Source organism: Delphinus delphis, chromosome 11, assembly GCF_949987515.2.
Source record: "Delphinus delphis chromosome 11, mDelDel1.2, whole genome shotgun sequence".
In the NCBI taxonomy this organism is placed as follows: Eukaryota; Metazoa; Chordata; class Mammalia; order Artiodactyla; family Delphinidae; genus Delphinus; species Delphinus delphis.
This window is the reverse complement of record NC_082693.1, coordinates 31,008,023-31,033,254: the sequence shown is the minus strand read 5'-3', so window position 1 is coordinate 31,033,254 and position 25,232 is coordinate 31,008,023. Positions and strand designations below refer to the sequence as shown.

At 37.6% G+C, this 25,232-nt stretch overlaps 1 protein-coding gene across 1 annotated transcript in view; it reads right to left on the bottom strand.

Annotated features, from left to right (window-relative positions):
* The window catches only part of LRRK2 (leucine rich repeat kinase 2), a 153,818-nt gene extending 139,204 nt beyond the window's left edge, over positions 1-14,614 (bottom strand). The window contains exons 1-6 of the mRNA XM_060024585.1: positions 14,374-14,614; positions 14,008-14,093; positions 9,491-9,600; positions 6,912-7,000; positions 3,480-3,614; positions 773-907 (exon numbers count right to left, since the gene is read on the bottom strand). Coding sequence (XP_059880568.1) covers positions 773-907; positions 3,480-3,614; positions 6,912-7,000; positions 9,491-9,600; positions 14,008-14,093; positions 14,374-14,527 — 709 coding nt within the window. The 5' untranslated portion in view covers positions 14,528-14,614. The remainder of the gene's footprint in view (positions 1-772; positions 908-3,479; positions 3,615-6,911; positions 7,001-9,490; positions 9,601-14,007; positions 14,094-14,373) is intronic.
* Between the last annotated feature and the right edge of the window lie 10,618 nt (positions 14,615-25,232).

The window sequence follows — 25,232 nt, the reverse complement described above, 5'->3', positions numbered from 1 at the left end:
TAATTTCTTCTTATTTGTACTTTTTTTGTTATAAAAGTGGCTAGATTTCATAGCATCACCCAAATGCTAAACAAGAATCACAATAAAGTTCCAACTCCTTCCTGTGGCTTTTCAGGCCCTGGGATCTGGTTATGTCTCCAGCCTCATCCACTGACTCTCATCGAGCCCTTCCCCTACCTCCATGAAATGGCACAGGAGCAGATGCTCAGGGCTCTACATGTGTATTACACACACGCATGCGTGCACACACTTATAAATACAGTTTACTGAGCTACTTTTATCCTCTTGATTCCTCTATGCTATCTTTTGCTCCAGGATCTTTACGCTTAGGATGCCCACTGCCTGGGATACTGCCTGTACTTCTACTTCACCTCACACCTCTCCGCACACAAAGCTCTCCTCATCATTCAAGACTCCGCTGAGAGATCTTGCCTCACTCCCTGTTTGTTCTCAAAACCCTAGGTACTTCTGCCAACACTTGCCCTATAATACTTCGTAATCACTTCCATGCTTATCTGTATCTTGTGGGGTACTATGGGGTCAGAAAAGGAAAGAAATATGTTTATATTTTCTGCTACTGTTTCTCCAGCACCAAGCCCAGAGCCGGTAGCAGTACAGCATCAATAAATAAAAATTTATTAAATGAATAAATGAATGAGTTTAGCATCTACAAGTTTCTAAATAATAAAAATATTTTTGAAACACACTCAGAAAGAAGATATATTGTAATTTTTCAGATTCAAAAATGAAACCATGTATGCAGGCTACTTACAAGGAATTGCCAGGGAATATAAACAGTGCAGTACATGAAACACAATTTCCTCTTCATCTTTAAAATGTTTTAATGTACTTAGCAATATCATATAATCTTTATTCTCAACAAATTCAGTCAGTTGCTCCTCTGAAACTAAAAAATGAAAGACAAAATACCGAAAGAGCTCAAACATGATATAAAAGTTTAATTACTCAAAAATATAATATTCATGATGATTAGATAAGACAGTAGATACAACAAACAAATTAAAAATTATATTTTAGCAAAGAGCACTTCCTAGGAATTTTATAACGGGGAAAATAGCTATTGAGGTTAAAATAATTGTTTTGACCCATATTAGTTATTCCATGTTTTGAAATGTAGTGACCATGTAGTGACCAAACTTCTCAGAAAAATAAAATTATTTACAATTTCATTTGAAAGATTCTAGAGAAAACTAATCAATGAATAATAAAGATGGCCTACTGAAATGAACATATCACAATACTTAAAATGGAGTGGTTGGGCTTCCCTGGTGGCGCAGTGGTTGAGAGTCCGCCTGCGGATGCAGGGGACACGGGTTCGTGCCCCGGTCCGGGAAGATCCCACATGTCGCGAAGTGGCCGGGCCCGTGAGCCATGGCCACTGAGCCTGCGCGTCTGGAGCCTGTGCTCCAGCAACGGGAGAGGCCACAGCAGTGAGAGGCCCACGTATCGCAAAAAAAAAAAAAAAAAAAAAAAAGGAGTGGTTAATGGTACATTGTTGAAGGGCAGCTCAGCTAAGTGGATGAGTTCAAGAGGAATGAACTTTAGCAAATAACAAGTAATTAGACTTTGAAATACTTTATCTTAATGGTCTGACTTCATCAGAGATCAAAAATTGTCATCATTAATTTTCATAATTAAAGTCTTGGGATCAAGCCAATGAGTTTCATTTGGAGTCATTTTATTGGGTGGGAACCTCAAAAACATGTATAAAAATCTGGTTTATCTAGCCTGAGAAGGACACTGACATAAATGTTAGTGTCACTCTTCATAATCAACATTACTTTTTGCTGTTCAACTTTACACCAATAGTCCATATAATATAATGTGAAATTGACTGGGTTCTTCTAATAAATGAGAAGTATCACCAAACCTTCTCATTTTATGAAACAGTTTCCAGAGCATAGTTTCAAATTTTGAAAATTAACTTTACATGTGCCACTAAGTAATGGGGAACTTCATATTCTTGAAAACTTCAGAAATGTTTCTACTTTACATATACAATCACAACACTGTCAGCGCTGATCTATCAAATAAGATCGTCTTTTTAACATTCCCTGGCGCTTCTCCATATGTCCTAGATGGATCCCACAATGCTGGTGAGTGATGCTAACCCTTCTTTCATGAATAAGAATGTGCCCCTTAAACTGCAGCACAGAAGATTATAAGCCCTCAAGACAGTAATTCCTCAAACTCTATTCTGCCCAATTCTTATGAAAAGCTTAGTTTCAAGATATGACATTTAGAGAAGACAGCCTGAAAGACATGTAGTTCCTCCATTCCTCTCTTCCACCATCAGAGAGCTGAGCCCCATGTCCATGCTGTTCTGACTCTTGATAGAATCTCTTTCACTGAAATACACTTTGTGTTCCTTGCAAACTGTATGTATTTTATCAACTTATCCAGGGAAACCCAAGGGAGTATTTTCTCAAGTCTCCCATGAGACTGATTGCTTCTTCTGATTAATGAGTTTACTTTTATCTCAAGTAACTTTGTAACCAATGATGTTTACCTCTTTGCCTGATAGGAAGCAAAGAACCAAATTTCTGGTCCATCCCTTTGCAAAGATACAGGATCTGAAGTAAGCAGTAAATTTAACCTAGCTTCATATCATTTTCCCTTCACCCATTTCCTCATTCATTTTTCTTTTCCTCTAATGTATTATAAATATCTATAAGCTATTTGAAGCCCTTCTGGAATAAGACAGGGAATTAAACAGTAGAATTTCCATTCCTGGAGCTTCCAGAAACTAGAGTAGGTAAACTGATATGAACACAGGGCCCACATACGTTATTCTTATCCTAAACTCCTAGCACTGTTGGCTTTCATAATGACACAAAAGGTGCTCTCAAAAACTGTGGTAAATTGAATTGTAATGGAGATAACTAGCTGTGTACTCTCAGGCAGGTTGCTCATTTCACTTCTCTGATCCATTTCCTCACCAAGCCAGTGGAAGGACTAAAGGTTCCAACCAACTATAAAATTACATGGCTATCTCTGTCATCATTCTCAGTGCCATGTGATAAAATACATATTAGTCTTTTTCCTAAAGGACACTTTGTAAACCTCTTAGCTCTTTATCCAGAGCCTTTAGCAATTTCTAAAACCTCTGGTGATGACTTATAAACCCAAACTTAACCTATGCTTGGCTTCACAGTATTGCTTTTTCTTCCTTAACTCCTACACATACAGTTTGCAAAGTGAACCTATGCCTTGCTAAGCAATGGAAGAAAGTTTACTACAATTGCATAATTGATAATCCATGAATGAAATTCATTCTGCAAAAACAAGCAATATTTCTGAATTAACCCCATTACTTATCCTTGACTGACAATCCAACTTTTAATAAATAGTACAATTTCAGATATTTTCTTATTATCATAATTATATCCTACTTATCCCACTATAAACCATTTCTTCTTACATAAATATCAAAATAAAGAATTTGACATTTTAAATACCTCTCTCAAACAGCACATGTAAAGCTTTGCATCCAAGTTTCTGGACTTCGTCATTGGCTGAAAATGTGCGCATGGCATCAAAAATTAACAAGAAAATATCATTTTCTTCATCCAGTATCAGCAAAGTGATTTTACCTATTTCAAAGAGAATATGCTCCAAGTAAATAGCTGCTTTAACATTTAATGTCTTCATTTTTACATGAGGGTTATGAATGGTTTGTGGACTTCTCTTTCTGATGAACCACGTAATTGCCCCAGATGTTAGACCTATCAAGCTTTACAGTCTTTCTAAATGAGATAAACTCCCAGTACACTTTCCTATAACTCTGTGATTCCCAATCAATACCCATAGCCAAGACCTTTTGCCCCGAATTCCTGAAACATTTCTACCTGCCTCTTAGACAACACCACCTGAATACTCCATGGCCACCCAAACCTAGCCTACTCCAGTTCCATCTCTTCATCAATAACCACCATCCAATAGTTACCAGAGAAACTACAGTCATCTTCCTTCTTTCATCCTCCCTCTCTCTTCTCATTCTCTGACTAGCCAAAGAATCAACTCATTACCAAGTCCTTCAAGTCTAACTTCTAAATATCTCAAAAACTCCTTTTGAACTAGGCCCCTCCATCTCTGTCTTGTTCAGGACCCCAACACGTCTCACCTAGAATGCAAACACAATTGCATAATTGCTCTGGTAGGTCCAAATCCCTACCTAACTAGTTTACCTGCTGCATTATATTTCTAAAACACAAACGTGATCTGTAAATCCCTTGCTGAAGTCTTCTAAGGCCTTCTCGCACTCCTCAGTCTGACAAACAAGACTTTTCACAGACTACATGTATCTCATCAGCCTCACGTCCCTCCCTGCACCACTGACTCCAAACATGCTAAACCCCTTGCTCATCATGAACACATTTCTTTTGATATCTTTTTGTACTTGCACTAGCTGCGTGGAATGCCCTTGCCATTTTCTGCACCAAATATGATCCTACCTTAAATCAAGAAATAACACAAACAGTACCTATTCTGTCAATAAAAACTGTAGGAGTGGTAGTCGTAGCAAACACTTCTATAGCACATAACATGTCAGACATAGGTTGAAGTATTGATAGTTCACTCTAACACGTGTAAACCACCACAACCCCGTGAGGTAGGTGCAATCCTCATGTTAGATAGAGATAAGGAAACTGAGGCACAGAAGTGATGCAGTGACTTTGCCCAAAGTAGAACAAATAAGAGGCAGAGCTGGATTAAAATTAAAGCAGGTCATGACCATGCTCTTAACTCCTACAAATGAGCTTAGCTGCTGTCTTCTCTTTGTTCCTATCGTGGTTTTCTTCATATCTCTGTTAGAGTACTTTCCTCATTACATTGAAATCATTTCTTTAAATGCTTTTTATCTCTTTGTCAGTGCTATCCAATTCCGTAGCCACCAATCACATGAAGCTACTTAAACTCAAATTTAAATCAATTAAAGTTAAATAAAATTAAAATTCAGTTTCTCACATTTCCAATGTTCAACCACCACACGTGGCTACTCGCCATGATTTTGAACATATACAACATTTCCTTCATTGCAAAAAGTTATATTGGACAGTGGTGCTGGACTATGAACTTCTACATTGTAGGAACTTTGCCTCACCTGTCTGAGACTTCTCTAGCAGCCAGCACAGCAGTAAGTGCCAATAACTATTACCTCAGTTAACAAATAAGCCAAACAAAAAAATGATTCATAAATTAGCCTCTAATAAGTACCTGAAATGAACTCTAAAACACATTACAAATTTTCCTAAAAGCTCAAAATTCTTAATGTTACGTGGAAGAAATTAACTAGTCTTTTTAAAACACATGTCAAATTTACTATTTGTCTACATGCTGCTAACCTTGATATATTCATGTTGGGAGATTTCTCAAATTCATAAACCTCCTGTCCATTGCCAAATGGAGAATAAATCTTTACCTCCCCACCCCCACCAAAAAACAAGATCCCAAGGATGAGTTTAAATAAATTATGGTTAAGACTAGTTAGTACATCCCATTATATATTTTAATAAAAGGCTCTGGTGAAGTGGTGAGTACCTTCTGGCCTTTCCTATCCCTCTTCAGTTCATTCTCTGATCTTCACCCTCTTTCTTCCTTTCTCTTTCTCCTATTGGACCTTCATCACTTAGCATGGCCAATGAGGGCCTTTAAAAATCTTACCACCCACACATCCAGCCCCTCCCAGGCCTCTGCAACGCTGCACATGCTGTTTTCTTGACCTAAAGCACCCTTCACGCTTTGAAGGAAATCCACCCTATCCTTCATGCTTAGCTTCCCTGAAAGGAGCCTTTCTTCTCAGAACCTTACATCATAGCAAGTGTCTGTCACAGCAATGATCACAACTATTGCACCACAGCAACATTCTTTATTTTCAGGTCCATTATCCTCCAAGTATAAGTTTACTCAGGGAAAGAAACTGACATGTGAAATCAGACCCTGGTTCTACTACTTTTTGGCTGAGGCAATCTCTCTATGCTTCAGTGTTCTCTAGAAAACTGAGATAAAATAATAAACTCAAGGGATGTTTTGAGGATTATGCTTTTAAAAGCATATTAAGTATTTTACATGTTAAGCCTAGCATTTAGCAAGCACTCAAGAAGAAATGCTATATATTTTTATTATGATGTATTACTATTATGTCATACTCTAGAGCATATATTATAGAAAACATATTAGAGATATAATGAAGTACAATACAGTCAAGACAAGGACATGTATGGCTAACAAACTAATGAGAATGTGAGATGTGGGACCAGATCTGAGGAGCAAAGCTGGGGGCAGACATTAGATTTGGGAGTAATATATAAGGTGATGTTTAAGGCCAAGATGTTGGGTGGTATTTTTGAGAGAAAAAGTGTAGAGAAAAGAGATAAGGAAAGAAAATGGAGGGGCTTCCCTGGTGGCACAATGGTTAAGAATCTGCCTGCCAATGCAGGGGACACGGGTTTGGGCCGTGGTCCAGGAAGATCCCACATGTCACAGAGCAACAAAGCTCGTGCGCCGCAACTACTGAGCCTGTGCTCTAGAGCCCGCGAGCCACAACTACTGAGCCCACATGCCACAACTACTGAAGCCCACGTGCCTAGAGCCCATGCTCCACAATAAAGAGAAGCCACCCAGTGAAAAGCCCACACATACAATGAAAAGTAGCCCCTGCTCCCCGCAACTAGAGAAAGCCTGCACGCAGCAACCAAGACCCAATGCAGCCAAAAATAAATAAATAAATTTATTTTTAAAAAATGGAAAATGGAAACAGAATTTTGGAAATCATCAATATTGAGGTTATATTATGTGATTATACTTTAAAAAAATAACATCAAAACACATTTAGCAAATGGTTTAAAATGTTTTTTTCAGTCAACATTAAAAATGTGTGTATATACTACCTGAAGTTAGGAGAAGATCTAAGGCCTTCAATCCAACTGTTGACAGGTTGACACTGGCATTATGAACTGTTAGCATTTTAAGAATCAGTCTGTAATTAAAAACAAAAATCAAGATCATACCTAGATGTTTGCTCTTTTAGATATTGTTTTTTACTCACCTACATTTTTATTCATCTCATTGTATTTCATTCCCTATATTGAAGCTAGTGTATTTTTTCTCCCTGTAAACCTGAGCCAGGTTTATGATGACTAACAGGGAATTATTATGAGTCTCCATAGAAAAGTTATAACTTTTTCCTCTAAATATTCAAATTCAACTATTAACTATTTCACCCAATTCTATATCCAAAATAATATTGAGTTATATGCACCAAGGGATCAATCATTTTATATGTGATACAAACTTGTAAATTATGTTATACACATTGATATTATTATAGAGAGATGTAATTAAAATGTTAGCTTGTATATAAAAATTAAGAACCATTTGAATATTTAAATTATTGATTTTTACTATTTTTGAAAGAGAAATTGATATTTTATAACAGTAAGTGAACCTAGTCTATCAATAGTATTCAATTAGTTCAAATGCATTAAATTTGAGCCCCTGAGTTATCAATTCTAAAATATGCAATCTTTAGTCTATTCCTACCCCAGTGCTGTTTGGCTTTCTATTGTTAGAAGAAGAGAGAGCCTCCATGGCTTCACCTAGATCCAAGAAACTTGGCACGTGGTCTCCAGGTGGTGAGGTGAGGAACTGAGAGACCCTGTCCTTCGACTCTGTCAATTCTCCTCCTACCTATGCTGCCCCTACCTCTCCCTGCACCACTCCCACTATTCCTGACTTCAACACCACACAAGAGATTTCTCCTTTAGTACTGTAAGCCTTTGGGGGGATAAAAGTCCTTGAATATAAGGAGATATGTTTTACAATAAATATTTGCTGGTAATGATCTAATATGCTCCACTGTAGAGAGAATGTGTCTACACTGTTCACACTACTTCTGGCCTAAAGGAGTGTAATACCTGATGAACAGAAGATGAATGAATGATGAGTGAGTGACCAAATAAATGAGTGAATGAAACTTCCTGTAGAAACGTTTATGTAAGTTAATTTGAACATTTGGTGTATACCAGAATATGACTAGATGAGTTTTCCATTGCTCCCTAAAGTTATAGATGGCTAATCTTTGGGGATCTTGGAAATTCTCATCCAAACCAAGGGACACATAACATTACAACTACTAATTGCAGGCATATTTTGTCTAATTCCTCATTAAATGCAGTATTCTTTACTACTGACTCATAGAATTTCAGAGATTTCAGAGAACACCTATTAACTGTAATTAGTCTCTTTTCAGAGCACAGTCTTTAGATGCTAGAAACCGAAGAACAGCAACACAAGTTTATCAAAGATGGAAAAATGTATAAGCACGGACATGCTCGCCTATGAACAAACAGCTCTGATTTGTCAAAATCTGCAGCCACAGTTAATACTAATAACTAATGCAAAGATGTAAAATTTAGTTTTGCATTAATTACGTTTTCCACAAGCAATATGCCTTTGGAAGCAATTAGTATTCACTTCTCTGTGGTAAAGAAGAGTCACATTAGGTATAAAGAACACCTAAAGTTGATGACAGAAGATATTTTGTTAAATGTCAAGAAACAAAGTTTTCCAAAAAGGATTTTCCTGGAAACACATTTTTTTTTCAGAAAAGTTTTTCTTAACTAATTATGGCTAAAGAAGTAGTCTCATTTAAGAAGTCATTATGTTGCAAACTGCAATAATATAGCTGGTAAATGGCTATCAGGATTTGGCTGCAGATGTGCTGAAAGATAATTTCCTCTTTTTTCTTCATTTTGAAAGCTGTAGTTTAAGCTCATTAAATATATATGTATGAATATACATAAATGTACTTTTTAAAGACAGTAAAGCATAAATTTCTAAATTACTATTTATAGAACTAACATTTTAGTTCCCATATTTTTGTTTTGAAGAAGTAGTGGTTTGTGTCAGTTCTACTATTAAAAAGTAAAAAAAGAGGGGCTTCCCTGGTGGCGCAGTGGTTGAGAGTCCGCCTGCTGATGCAGGGGACATGGGTTTGTGTCCCGGTCCGGGAAGATCCCACATGCCGCGGAGCGGCTGGGCCCGTGAGCCATGGCTGCTGAGCCTGCGCATCCAGAGCCTGTGCTCCGCAACGGGAGAGGCCACAACAGTGAGAGGCCCGCATACCGCAAAAAAAAAAAAAAAAGAAAAGAAAAAATCTTTCCTTGGTTTGAATTCATAAACAGTCATCAACAATCTACAACTTAATCAATTGTATAACTATTATTATATTACTAAAATAATAACAACACCTGACTTCTTACCTCAAATGTTAGTTTTCTAATTCAAATAGATTATAGACTTCTGAGTCAAAAGCTCTCTATAAATGTAAACCATTGATTCAGGGAAAACTATATGTATTTTAAAGGATTTTTACTAGATTGGCTTGGATTGCAAATATAATGTATCAAGGGAAGGGTTGTCATATGTACAGATAAATACTCAATGCAGTTTGTTTTTACATACTTACTGGTGAACCCCTAGGACTTCCCAATCATGTCCAATATCCTGGGGACCCATTAAGCTTTGCATTGTATTTGGACAGATTTCTATTAATTTGCATAAAAGTGACCAACCCACCTAAAAACAAGAAAGACAAATATTCACATTTTTTAAAAAACCACACAAATAGAATATATTCAGTCAAAGAATCTCTTCATTCTTAATAGAATAGGTGGCTACATTATTTTAAAATAATTATTTTAAAACAAAATGATACTCTAAAAATGCTTACTGAGAAAAGCAACTCATATACTTAGAATACATCTTTCTTCAAAAATCTACTGAAAAGGCATACAAAAATATGATAACATTTCTGAATGATGAAGGCAATAGACTGCCTATTGTCTACATAAAAGGAAATAAAACACACAAAAAAAAGAGTTTTAGAGGACACACCAAAATTATGAAGTACAGGAAAGGCTATTCTCAGTCCTTCGTACATTTTAAGGCATATCTACCTGACAGATTTTCTTCTAAATATTTAGTACTTTAATTATAAGAAGAAATGAAGTAGTTTGGAATGGAGGATTAGGGGAAGTTGGAGATTTTGATGGCAAAGTGTAAGTTATCTGGAAAGACTGCTCCCCAGATAATGGAGCTAGAAAAAAATAGCAAAAGAAGTAGTATCGTCTGATGACAATGTAATGTCTTTCATAGGTAAAAGAGACAGGCATTATGAGATAGAGAGGAGGTAGAATTTCTCAGTGGACCCCTCTAGATTTCTTCCGTACACCTAACTATGAGCTGATGAGATTTAGACATCACAAGTGTCCCTAAACTCTCTCACATTCCCAAATTAAGTATGATCTTACTGATGCATTTTAAATATACCTTCGTTCAGCTCATTTATACATGATGCCAACTTGAATAAGCTGCTCTTTACTTCTGAAAAAAATACATTTTTTTACATACGATATTTTAACTCCAAACTGGAGATTAAATTTAACTCACTTTTCCTGTTATAGTTTCCTCCCCAAATTTAAGGACTCTTCAATTCTTTCTACTATATTACAGAACTAAACTTGATATGGTCAGAAAAAGAAAATAGAAAATGCATATACATGCAGATCTAGAGATTAATGAAAAAGTGCCTAAGCACGATGTATGATAAATACCAATATAATATGAATCCTGAAAGCAGGATTCGCTAGAATTACTCAGGGAAGAATATAATACAGAAAAGGTAGAATTTGAGTCAGATTTCAAAAGAATTATAAATTTGGTCACTCAAAATAGGAAAATGGAAACTTCTAATACTGATGAGTTGTGAGGAAGGAAAGTAAGATGCTAAATGGTGAGGAGGCTGCCAAAGAGGGGCCCATTGCTAAATGAGACTGGATACGTGAGTTGGAGCTGAGTGGTACAGACGGTTGAGTGACAAGGGGAGAAATCTCTATGCAACCAAAAAGGAATAATGCCACGTTTCCTACTTGTTTACAGGAATAAACAAGGGGTATTTAATAAGATAAAAGTGATTACATAAGATCTCGTTACAATATTATTTCCAGATCTTTTCTGGATTAAGTATGAATTGCAATACTCTGTCATCACTTCCTCTTACACGATTTCAAATTCCTTGAAAAGGAAGCAATTTCTGACAGCTATTTTTACCTATATTTAAGTAGACAACCTCCTCCACGTAAGCCGAACAGACATTGACAATCCGGATGTCATAGAAACTGGCTATTTTTGTGCTTTCATAAAATCATCAAGACTTTTTTCCCCAAGTATTTCAAAAATTAACATTTGGAACAGTTTCTGGTGGGAAATATAAAATCATAAATCACACAGGATACTATACTCATCTCTGCACCTGCATGGCTAACTCAAGGAGAAAACCTGTTTTGTTTTGCTTGATGAAACAGCAGCATCAGCAATTGCTTTGCAAAAAGACTGAGGCAACTGAGCTTCCAAGATTAAATAGAATTGCTAGCAGCAAAGCAGAGGTAACAATTGATCCATTAGTGTATTCAATTAAAAGCTTATCTTTCAAAAAGAGAAGGCTCCCATCCTGCACAGTTATAATACAATTAAATTGGTAGTTTCACTTTATTATAATTATTCTGTAAACTCAAGCATCTAAGTAATGCACAATGGGAAAGAGTCTAGGGGTTACAGAAAATTTTAGTCACTTTCATATATTTCACTCACTTACATCAAAGGTGGAAACTGTGGATAAAGAGACGTAATGTAAACTGAAGAACAGAGAAATGATCAGATGACTGGCAGGAAAAGAAATTTATAAGACAGCAGCCTAACTACCAATTCTCTAAAGATTGTCATTTATTAAGGAGAACTAATAAAATATGAAAAGACATTGAAAATAAAAATTCAGAGTCTGGAATGTCATGTTAAATGAATTCTGAAAACAAACCTTACTATTTACTTTTGAAGGGTACTTTACCTTAACTCCTTAAATTCATCAAGTGATTTTAATTCAGCACCTCCAGCTGATTCAAGATATAAAGCTTTAAAGAATATCTAGACTAATTTCACCAGTAATATGAAGAAAGCTGAAGGAAAAAATTTTTTTTTCTTTTAAGTGGAGTATTAAAATATCAGTAGAGCTACCCCACTCCACATCCCTTTGATAAGATCAATGATAATTTAAATCGATAATGTCATTGTGCGTAGCATGGCCACAGCATTTGTATCATACCATTGTACTTTTTACTTGCGTAAAAATCTTATGACATCAGCACCTACTATATGATGGAAAAAGATTCTGAAGGTGTGTGAAGCTTGAGTCCTGACCCTGTCACTAGCTCTGCGATCCTAAATGAGCTACTTATTCTGAGGAAAAAACATTCAGTGTGATTTCTGAGAGGATAGTGAGAGTCCAGCAAGAATCAAATGATATAATATACATAATGCCCTTTGTAGAGTAATATATTGTGCTGAAACTAATAATTCTATTCCATTAAATTACCAAATCAAAAGACAATTCCTTATTTTCATTTATCTCTGGTACCTACTGGGCAAGGATATTGAGTGACATTCATAACTACTCCAAACAAACATGTCCAGGCTCAGGCAGTTTCTAAAATGAAGAAGAATTAGGTGGTGGGAATGTTGCAGGCTTCCCTGGATTCTCAAGTCTAGCACTGCCTCCTCTGGACCCTGCAGACCAAAGGCCACCCAGGGCCCAATTGTTCTGAGTTGTACCTGGCAGAGGAGACTACCAAGAACAGAATCCAAGGAATGGAGGCTGCCAGACAAGGCACTTTGGAACACCAAAGCAGAGGCAAGTAAGAAGGATGATGTGGGTGGAGAGTAGCAAGCACAATAGGCCAGTTTGCCATGAAACTCATGTTTCATGGGCAAAATTCAGACATTGGGTGTTAAAAAGAACAGTGTCTTTATCATGTCTCCATTTTTTCATGATCTTATTTGCTAACAACCTGAAAATCAATAGTCAGATGGGAAATATTTCAGTTGAAGAAAAATAAAAGTAACCATTTATCTGAGATATAAACATCTTCATATAAAAGAAGCTAGATATGTTTCACCCAAACTAGACATAGCTAGACACAGAGATTAGCATAAGATAGACAGATACAGACTTAAGAGATCCAGATAATTCTTACATCTGTCTAGCCTCTCAAGTAGGTATTAAGAAACATTGCACCTCGATAGAGTTCAAAGTTCAATTCTCTTTCCCTTCAGGATCTAACATGCAAATGAAAAAAGTAATTTCAGTTCCCCAAATCTCAATATCTACAAAGGAAGTTAACCTTAGGCAGTAATTTTGTTTTGACTGTAAATCATCCTTAATTATCATCTTAAGGCTCCTTTTTAAATATATCTAAGATATGTAACAAATTTCTGGGTTTCCTACAGTGCAGTTTCTAAGATTCACTTTTACATTCATTTTATATGAAAACGGTTGAGAAGTATAGATTTAAACTTACAGGGGAATCCTAAAACATCACTTTTTAGATAATACATTGTGTACTACAACTAAAGAAGGTTAGAAATCTGTCTTCAGGTTTAAAAAAAAAAGAAAACCTTAAACCTATGAGAGTTTGCCAGTAACTTCATTTTATTAAGTTAATTATTATTAGTTCTATTACTGTTCATTATTCCTCTTTCCCAAACTATTCACAATTGTGTCATCTGCAGGACATGCTGTACATTGGGAAGATTCTTAGAATAATTTTATTTAAGCACTGATGATCTAGCCATCTAGCCAATGTCAGAACGAAACCTCAATCCATTATTATTCCCCTCCCACCACCAACCATATTCTGCCAGCCGACTGTATAAAGTTACTTCTTAAATACAATTAGGGAGCACACAGTTGGCCCTCTTACACCGTTAACATTTGATAATGATTTGAAAACGCTTCCATCTTAAAACCACAGTCAGCGGTTTGTCAGGACAAATCTCAGAAATAACCCAGAACTCTGGGTATAGAATATTAATAGAAAAACACCTATTTCCAATGAGAAGGGGAAATGGGAGAAATGAAAACAACTCCTTTACCTGCTGCACACTAGCGACTCTCATATACGAGTCCAAGACGATCAACAGAGGCACGTGGACATTTTTGTCTTGAAATAACTTGGAGGCTGGAAAAGAAGGGGGTTAGGGAAAAGTAGCAAAGTCACGATTCATGGCACCCCTTTTAAGTCTGAAAAGGAGGGAGAAAACAAAAGAAGTGAGCTCAAGACCTTCCTAGAATTATCAGCTCTTTTCTGCCCTAAGGAGTAGAGGGTTTGCGGCTCCTCAAGAATCCAGGTTTGTGCGGCCACAAAGTTCGGGGGGAGAAAGTTTGTAAAAAAAAGGCCGGGGGGGAAGGAGGGCCGGGGCGGGGGGCGGTAAAGGGACAGTTCCCTGGCAAACGATTACCGTGGTCGGCGTAAGTGAACACGAGCATATCCTCCAGGATTTGGACCAGCGTCTCTATCTGTTTTCCTTCCTGGACATTGTTCAGCCTGACTATCAACTTCTTCAGAGTTTCCTCATCCTCCTCCTCGCAGTCCTGGCAGCTGCCACTGGCCATGACCGACCCTGCTTCAAACCGGCCGCCCCTCCCGCACCAAGGCCGGCCGCTCCGGTCGGAAGACGAGCCCAGCTCAACGCCCGCAGCCAGCGCTCCCGGCTGACCCCATCTGCACCCACGCCCGCCCATTTATGCGAAGGCGGCGGCTCCGCGTCCGGCGCCGCCCTCCCCCGCCCGCTCCCTTTCCTCCTCTGCTTCCCCTTCCCCCACCCAGGGCCAAAACACAGCTCTGGGGCCTGCGAGAGGTTCAGCTGAGGTGCTGTGCCCGCAGAACCGTGGCAGGCAGGCAGGACGCAGCAAGAGCCCGCCCGGCCCGGGTGACAGTGGCCGTGGCCCCCGGGCCGGCCGAGACGGGACCCCGGGCCGGCGCAGCCTCCCGAGACCGGATCCTACTCTCCGCAGCGGCGCGGCCGGGAGTCGCGCAGGAAGAAACCGACTCAGCGGACTTCGCCAAGTGCCCAGTCCCCGGGCGCTGCAGCGGCCGGCGAGGCGCGCGGTGGGCACCGCGGCCCACGCGACCCGACCCACCAGCCTTGACTCCTGCAGCCCCGCGGAAGGTCTGGGAACTAGGAAGAAGAAAAATAAAAGCTGCCGCGGATCTCCAGATCTAAGAATAGAAATCGGGGCGTTGGGAAAAGAGGGAGCCGCCCAGTTGGCCCCTTTTAGGAAAACATTCTCTTTATAGTTACCACTATAGGGAGATGAGTAATTTCCCCCCAAGGATGGACGAAGATTTAAGCAACCAAAATGTACCCAGTTAAATGCTTTTCTATGGTTGCTGTGGCTGTAGGGAAGGAAACAAAAACATTTTTCCTGTTAGTTATCTTGAAGCTCTGCTGGCCAAAAGGCCACTAAAATTAGCTTTTGAAAATTTGAGTTTCAGTTCAGTGCAATTAAAACTAAAGAGAGGGCTTCCCTGGTGGTGCAGTGGTTAGGAATCCGCCTGCCAAGGCAAAGGACACGGGTTGGAGCCCTGGTCCAGGAAGATCCCACATGCTGCAGAGCAACTAAGCCCGAGCGGCCACAACTACTGAGCCTGAGCTCTAGAAACCATGAGCCACAACTACTGAAGCCCCCTGCCCTAGACAGCCCGTGCTCTGCAACGAGAAGCCACAGCAATGAGAAGCCCGCGCACCGCGGCGTACAGGGGCCCCCACTCACCGCAACTGGAGAAAGCCCTCGCAGCAAGGAGGACCCAATGTAGCCAAAAATAAATTAATTAATTTTTTTTAAAAAAAACTACAGAAAAACACAGGATAAATGAAATGAAGAGGTGAGAGATACAAACCTAAACATTGTTCTCTTGGTATTCAAAATTACTAAAGTGATTAAAAAAAAGTACCGCAGTAATGTGTTTTTTCAGGAAGAGAAACCCGAGCAAGAAAAATTAAAGACAAGGCTGGACAAAGATAATCTATTGCCTTCAGAAGATCTCTTCTGGGATGGGGGCGGGAGGGGGGGATCATTCACAACGGAGAAGATTGGACTGGAAGTTAGATCGTTTTATTTCACTTCTATTACCCAATTCTGACGACACTTCTGAAATGGATAAGACAGCTACTTATCCTTCTTTTACTGATGAGGAAATGGAATTTAGAGTCGATAAGAGAAGAGCATTGTTGGTGTCACACAGATGAGAACTTGAGAGTCAGGACTTAAATGCAGGTAGATCTCCTAACCCTAAATTGAAGGTTGTTTACACTCTACCACTTTAATCAAAATGAAGTAGGCTTGGGCTTCCCTGGTGGCGCAGTGGTTGAGAGTCCGCCTGCCGATGCAGGGGACACGGGTTCGTGCCCCGGTCTGGGAAGATCCCACATGCTGCGGAGCGACTGGGCCTGTGAGCCATGGCCGCTGAGCCCGCGCATCCGGAGGCTGTGCTCCGCAACGGGAGAGGCCACAACAGTGAGAGGCCCGCGTACCTAAAAAAAAAAAAAAAAAAAAAAAAACAGACATTGCTAATTACAGTAAATTACCAAAACAAATTCCAGATGAGTTAAAAAGTTAAATGAAAATAACAAAAAGAAAATATAAATTAACAGTTATTTAACCTTGGTATGAGGAAACATAAAAACTACAGAAGACTGATGTATGTAACTCCATAAAAATTCTAATTTTCTGCAGTCAAGGAAAACAACATAAATAAAACTAAAAGGCAAATGGCATACTGTAAAAAGAAAAGTTGCAATACATATGACAAAAACAATTAGCCTTAATCTTTTAAAAGTTCTTACAAATCACTGGATGGGAAATGACAAGCCACAGGTACCCCAGAAGAAAAATGGATTAAAGTTTTGAACTGGAAATTCACTGTGAATGGACAATAACCATAAGGAAAGTATATTCATAACTATACAAAAATTGTGTTCCTAAATATCAATAACATAGTTTTAAAATTCAATTTTCTGTGTGTATCAGTGCATAATAACAATGAGAAAGAGAGAGAGAACTTGGGAGTAGATCTAACGAAGTATTTTTAAAACCTTTATGAAGAAATTATTAAACTGTATTAAAAGGCATTATTAACAACGTATAAATGAGTGAATAGGCCATATCAATTAATGAAAAGATTAAATATCAAAAAGATGCCAATGTCCCCACAAAGTAATAAAGAAACCGTGCAAGGCTAATGAAAATCTAAGCAAAAAAAAAAATTTTTTTTTTCAGCAAGAATGAAGGGCCTAGAAGAGCCAAGACACCTTCGAAGAAGGACAAAGCAGGAGAATTGCCCAATCAGACATTGATTCAGGGCTTCTGATAGCCTTTATCAATTTTCCAGAGGAGGAAAAAGTGCCTAACAATGTCTTCCTGTGAATTAGAAAAATGTGCACCTCCTTCCAGGCAGACACAGCCCTGTGCCAGGGTGCACAGAGCAAGATTTGGATTTCAGACTCCACCCATCCTTTCAGCCTGGTGTCCTAATGCAGGGCGTAACCTCTGCAACATATGAAGCAGTGTGTTCAGTCTTATTATGATGCTATAATAACAGGCATGTTTCTGGTACTGTGCAAAAAAAATCAATGAAAGAGTTAGAACCCAGAAATATACCCTTATATATATGGAAATTATATGAGAGATGTTGCATTGAGTACCAGTGGGAAAAGAATAGATTATTTGATAAATGAATCTGAAACAATTGGTTGTAGAAAAAACCGCAAATCATACCCTTACCTCATGCCATACTAAAAAATAAATTCCATATTGGTCTGAACAATTTTATATGAAAAATGTAACTAAATGTTTTGAATGTTTTGAGGGGGAAATGACCTTTTGAAGACCTTAAGGTACAGAAAGACAAGATATAATCATCACAGTCTATAAAGGAAAAGATTGTTAAATTAAAGTACATTAAAATTTAAAACTTCATACAAAGACTCCATCAACAAAGTTAAAAGATGACCACAGGCTGAAAAATTTTTGCAATGCATATAACCAAGAAAATATTAATAAGAAAAGGTAAAAAGAGCTATCATAAATCATAAAAGATAGGCTAGTTTTTATATAACAAATTATATAAAAGGCAATTACAGAAGAGAAAATGCCATTTAAACCTGATGCCCAACCCCAATAAAAATAAAAGTGCAAATTAAAGCCATAATGAGATATGATTTCACACCCCTCAGATTAACCAAGAATGTAAAGTTTGGTAATGCCAGTGATTGGCTGGGATATGGAGGAACTAGAACACTTATACACTACTGGTGAGAGTATAAATCAGAAAAATCACTTTGGAAAGCAATATGGAAGTATCTAGTAGAGTTGAAGATGTAAGTATTCTGTGACCCAGCACTTTCTCTCCAAGGATATTCCTTAGAAACAGTCTCACATATACATAGAAAATTCATATTAAAATGTTCAGTTCGGCATTTTTTGCTTGTAATGAAAATGAAAACCACTTGAATATCCATCAACACTTACATTTCATATATTCATATAATAGACATATAAATCTGTGAAAATTATTGAACTAGAGCTTCATGTATCAACATGACTAAACAGCAAAAAAATATAATACCTTTTTAACAGTTCCAGTAGTATATATATCCTACTGGGATATCAATACTCTAATACTAAACATACAAAGTTCCATAGTAAAAGTATAAAAATTATGCATGGGACTAATAAATTCTAGTTAGTGGTTAACCTCTGGGGAGAGGAAAGTAGAAATGCATCCAGGAAGAATACACTGAAGGCTAGAATTGTATCTGTAATTTTTTTTCTTAAACTTATTATTGGATACATGGATGTTCGTTACATTATTATCTATGCTCTGTATTCCTAACTTATTTCATAATAAAAATAAATGTATTTTCTACTTCACTGGTGCTCAAAGTAATAAATAAAAAATAGATGAATTCCTTTTATTCATCAAATTGGCAAAGAACTCCTTGAAATTTGTTTGGAAGTTAGTATATGAGGAAATAATAAATTATTAATAATATATAAAAGTTGGACATAAATTACAGAATTTTGATTCAAGTTTTGCAAAAATAACCAAAAAAGTACATGCCTAATAAACTACTGAAAGTAGATAAGATAAACACATGTGTAACAGGCGTTCTTGTGAGGTCATAGAATTATAAGTGATTTTTATGCTTCATGTATTTTTCAAATTTTTCACAGCAAATAATGTATTATAATAAGAAATAAGGCAAAGAAATTTATAAAATACAAAGTTTATAAGTAGAAAACTTATTTGGAGAATATAACTTACCACACTAATAAATATAAAATATTTTACATGGCACAAGCCAAACAGGAAAATTCAAACTGAATTGTAGCAGACTCCCTGGATATATGCTATAATTCAAAAGTCTACATAGCCCAAAAACAATAATCCAAGTAATGTAAGCCTGTTCTCAGGAATACTACATTGATGGCTACAAATTCCATGAGAGCATCTTGAGTATTGTTCTATACCCACACTACAAAACAGTTTCTGGCACAGCGTAGCCATTCCATGAATATCTGTCACTTGGATGAATAACTGAATGAATGTAAATGGAAGACCAGAGGAGTAAAATAATCTTCCCAAGTCATCACTAAAAGGCAGAACTGAACTATATGACAGTCTCAGACTCTCAGTCCAAACTTTTCCCATCATTTTGTTGTTCCATGTGAGTTTCATTAAACCAGAGCAAGGCTGCCTAATCACTGAAACTGCACTTACCTTTTATCATCTATGCCTTATATATACAGAAAGCAACTTTTTGTTTCTGGTTTCTGAACTAGAGATAAAAATTACAGCTGTGCTTGTGATGTGATATTCTTCCCCTATCAGCTGAAATAATCTCTCATTAAATCAAATCCAAGTTACTCTGAGATTAGAACAGCAGAGTATCCACAGTCTTCATGCTTGGTTTGCTCAGGAAATCAGTCTCCAAATTTATGCTAATATTATATTCTAGTTTAAAATTTTTAGAAGTATGTATATATATTAAGAGTATTATAGAAAAATAAAAGCAGTGCCATAGAAAACCAATTCAATGTCTATTTCACCAAAAATAGAACATTGCATTTATGTTGCTGGGCATATTATAGGTGGTCAAAAATATTTCTTGAATTGAAAAATATAAATTATTATTCATAGTACTTAATCTCTACTGATAAAATAATATTAAGAACAAGAAAATTAAATGATGCATCTTTTTTATCACATATCTTCATAGGAAAAAAATAACGAAATTTCTTTTTAGGAGAAACATTATTTTTACAACTCAATAATTAAATGGTATCTTTAGAACATAGTTTCATATCCCTGCCAAGGGTAGTTATAAAATAAAAGCACATGCAAGCTTAAGTTCCAAATGAAGAGATATATATCAATCATATCTTTCACCACTAGTACTAGAGTTTCCAAAAAATTTAGATGACTATTATAAGTGAATGATTTTACTTAAATCTATCATAAGAAGCATATATCTTTCTAGACTATTTAAAAATTTGATTGTTTAATTAGTTTAGAGTGATTTTTTTGAGATTAATAAGAAGGCAAATTTGGACTATAAAAATAAACATATTCTAGGATATTCAGTTATTAAGTCAATAACTATTGTGCACCTACTGTGTCTGAGCTCTGCTTGTGTGTTAGGGACCCAGAAGACACAATCTCTACCCTGAAGTAGTTCATAGTCTAGTGAGACAGATATTCAAAAAATTATGAAGCAAAACAACACAGTGAAAGTGAAAGAAGAGGCCCAGTAGTTAGCAGGAGGGGTGAGAGGAGGAAAGGGAAGAATGGAGGCAAGTGTGTAAAAGGGGAAGTGTTTACCATTGAGGTAAGAGCAGGAAGGACTGAGAAGTGCACTCTGGTGTGGGTAACTGAGAGACCCTACTGACAAGTGTTCTGTGCAGGACAAGCCCTGAAGCCCGAGTGCCGCGCTCACTGAACAGGAATTCTAAGGGGAATGAGTGCTTTACATGTGCAGTTAGTCTACAGGTATTTTTCATATATTAATGAGGTGTTATTTTTCATATTTCAAGTATCTGAAAGAGCACTCTGAATCTACTTCTTGCCTATTATTATCTCTCCATTAGTGTCACCTTTTCCCCAAAATTAGTGTTTCTTCCCATGGACAAGCAAGAATCCTGCTAAAAAAACATAAGTTGCTACCAACAATTGGAAAACATATTTGTTTTATTGCAAACCAGAAAAATCCAAGAGAGAAAAATGTTAATAAATGGCCTTGCTGTTATTGGCCGCCAGAACATGGGAACTATGGGGGAGAGTTAGCAACCTCCACAAGAACTTGGGGAAAAAATGAAGCCTAAAATCAACAAAAGCAGATGAGGCCAAAAATAATATATTAAAATCACTCCAAAGAGACACAACTGCACCCAGGCTGGCAACACTATACTTAACTGGTTAAATATGTTAACATATCTAAAGAACAAACAAATTTATGTGAAGGGGATTGGTGGTCCACCATGAAAACACAGATAAAGAACATAATAGGCAAACTTGAGTAATGCCCAACCAGGAGAGGTTCTTATTAAGACAACCTTTAGTAGTGAAGTGGAGCAAAAGCAGACTGCACAATGGGACTTCCCTGGTGGTCCAGTGGTCAAAACTTTGCTTTCCAACGCAGGGGGTGTGGGTACAATCCCTGGTGGGGGAGCTCAGATCCCACTTGCCTCGTGGCCAAAAAAACCAAGACATAAAACAGAAGTAAAGTTGCAACAAATTCAATAAAGACTTTAAAAAATGGTCCACATCAAAAAAAAAAAAAAAAAAAAGTAGACTGCACTGTTGGAGAGTGCGTCTTGACCATTGGATTTTGGACCTTCTGATGAAGCTACCCTATTATGAATGAATGAATGAATTAACTTAATTGTTTATTGAGCCTCTGTTATGTGCCAGAGGGGATATGTTATGTGGGGATATGAAAGTAAACACAGAGTTTACAATCCAGGGGTGTTACTAGTGTTGAGTGATAAGTGCTATAATGAGGTACGTGTAGGTTACAATGAGAGTACATTGAAAAAGGAATTTTTGGAATAGGAAAATAAAATGAGAGAAGACTTTCTTCTAATCTGGAAAGCACAGGCCTGGAGGTGACAGAGAACAAGACAAGCATTCTAGAAATTCAACAATATTCAGTATGAATAGAGCCGGGGTGCAAAACAGAGTTGATGCAGGTTGGATTTTTCAGGAAGCAGATTCTGAGACAGAGCTTAGGGTTGGGGGTGGGGGGGATTATTAGAGAGCACTCTTTACTATGGAGTATGGAAAGGAGGGAAGGAAATAAGGTTGAGCAGAGAGAGAAGTTGGGCTGTGATATAGTGTCAGCAGAGGGCTCAGCCAAACCTACCAGGGACTCTGGAGCTGAGATGGCCCTCAGAGTGATTCCAAGTTGAGATAATGGGACCAGGTCTTTATTCCTCCATGTGGACCAGTCAATGGATAGAGGTATTTCTGGGAATGGGGAGTGGCATGACCTTGTGTGAGAGAATTCTCTTTAGCTAAGGCAGTTCTGAAAAGGGATGGCAGCTGAGGGCTGTCTGCCAACAGTAGTCCCGGGAGCTAGCAGAATAAAGCTTCAGTCCTCAAGGCAGATCTGGTAGCTGCATTACAGCATGACTGCAAGACAGGTGAGAGATAAAGCAGGGATGGTAAGCCAAAATCACGTCATGAAGGGCATTGTAAGTCATGTTAGGGGCTTTGGCTTTTACATAAGGAAAACAGGGTGGCCACTGCAGAGTTTTGCTTAAAATAGTGACATGTGAAGATTTGTGCTTCCAAGTGATCACTATGGAAGGGGTATTCTTTAGGGTGGGAAAAGAAATTGAAAGGACAAAATTGGAGGAAAGTAAGATTGTGTTTGGATGCTCTTGAAGGAATCCAAGAGAGAGATGGTGGTGACCTGAATGGCGAGGCCATAGCAGTAAAGATGGAAAACAGAAATGGATTTGAAAGAAATTTCAGTCACAGAATGAACTGAACTTGGTTATTGGTTTGATGTGAAGGTGCAAAGAAAGAAGTATGAAACTTAACTATTAAGTGATGGCGGTACCATTCATCAAGCCAAGAACCAACAGAGATGGAGCAGGGCCCAGTGGCAAGCTCAGTTTTGGAAACATAAATATTACGTCTGTGGTACATTCAAATGGTAAGGGGTCATATCTATAGGTCAAAAGGTAAGAGGAAAATGTGGGCCTCCACATTTTTTAGGTTTGCCTCCAACTTAAAAATAATAAATCATCCAGAAGGAAAAATGAAATCTCCTATAGGATAAAAAAAACACTTGGGACTGGAAAGGAGGAGTCCAAAAAAGGTGATTAAGAAAGAACAGCCAAAGATGTAGGAGGAAAACCCATTGAGAATGATCAGTAAGAAATCAAGGAGACAATGAGCTCAAGGGGCAAGGGTGCCACCATGTCTCAACATTCCCGGCAGAGAGACTGGGGGTTCCCTTGCCAAGAGCCATACCAGGAGAGTAGTGTGGGTGGAAGCCAGACCACAGGGGGCAGGAGTCTAGCAAAGAAACCATATATCCTGGAGGTGGTGTTGGGGTGGCATCAAGAGTGGAGCATTCTGTATTGTCTTATGATATAGAAACATAAAAGGAAAGGCCAGGAGGAGATAATTTATAGAATGAACTCCAAGTGGAAGCCCTGTGCACATAAAACCTGGAGTATAAATAACAGGGTTGGAATTAACCTCAGGGAGGTTTTAGAGTAACCTAAAGGAAGGAGGAAGGGGCACTGTGGAGACAGGTAAGTTTGTAGGTGGAATAACAGGAAATAAGAAGAGTTCCCATTGTAATGGTGGGCTGTGTGTGAGGTCATCTGTGAGGGTGAAGGATGGGAACATGTTGGAGTTGGGGATTAGAAGAAAGAAAGTTTTCAATTTATATTGGACGGAAGAATACCTTAACTAGGTAGCCTGTTGCTTCTAAACATTTAAATCATCTAGTCACTTTTCTGATTTCATGCTCAGCAAACAACTAGTGTTTATAAGTTGACTTCCCTGTAGTTTTCTCAAAAATTTTGAGTCATTACTATGGTTGTTGTTATGATTACAGGGAAGAAATGTACTATGCAGGATGATATGTGTATTCTGATCCTCATGACAGTTATATTTCTTATTGTAATCAGTACATTGACATTTTTGCTTTATACTACTTGGAAGGGTAAGTTTGGTTTGTGTGAATGCCCTTGAACAAGTTCATTGTGAATGTATTGTCTATATAGGCCAGGTATCTGGGCCATCAAGTCCAGGGGCACAGGGGACCATGCCAGGTTTGCCATGCACTCTGGGAAAAGGCCTCTTGGAGGACAGCCAACCAGACTGTTCCTGTTTTCCTGTCTTGAATTTCATATATTCTTTTAAAACTTTCCAGTATTAATTATGGGACACATCCAAAGCCAGAGCTAAACTAGGAAAAATAGAGTTGGAAGTATCACAACAAGATACAGAAAACAGTTTAAGGCAATTCCAAAAGAATCAGAAAGGGAAAATTTTGACAAAAAGTAGAATAAAACTTCTGATGTATTGACAGTCATCTTCTTCTCTAAAGGCACATCAATTCATTCCTTCATTTACTCATTCAGTATATAAGTATTGATCACCCACTACCTACTAGGAAGATGGTTATGAACAAGTGAGATTAGCTCCTTTCCCTACAGTGTCTACTGCCAAATGCTGCCAAGATGAAGAGTTTGCAGAGGGAATAATAGAATAGAACAGAATAGAAAGTATACGTAGCTATGTTAGTCTCTTGTGACAAATTTCTTCTACAACTCAATCCAATTGTTGAACAATTGACAAAGCTTAACCAAAAACTCTTGTGCTATATTTACCATAGAAAATAGTATTAAGGTACTAAAAAAATCTTTTAAAATGTAAATACTGTTGCTTGAAAAGAAAATCAGAGAAGACATCAAGGAATTATCACCTTTACTTTTCTGATTTGCAGAATAAACAGAAGAGAATGATAGAGGACATTTCTATTCAACTAGTACAAATATTGCAACTGAAAGATGTCTCAATGATAAAAAATAATAAGTTAATATAAACATCCAGAGTAGGATTTTATCATCAAAAGGTATTATGTCCTTTAGGAATAGAGCAAGGTCTTTAGACACAAGGTTTTTAGAATACTAAAAAAGCAAATCACAGGGGATCCATACAATATAGAATACACATTTCATCATATTCTGTAATAGTGACCTGGCAAGGGTAAGAGACATAGAGAAGTTGGAA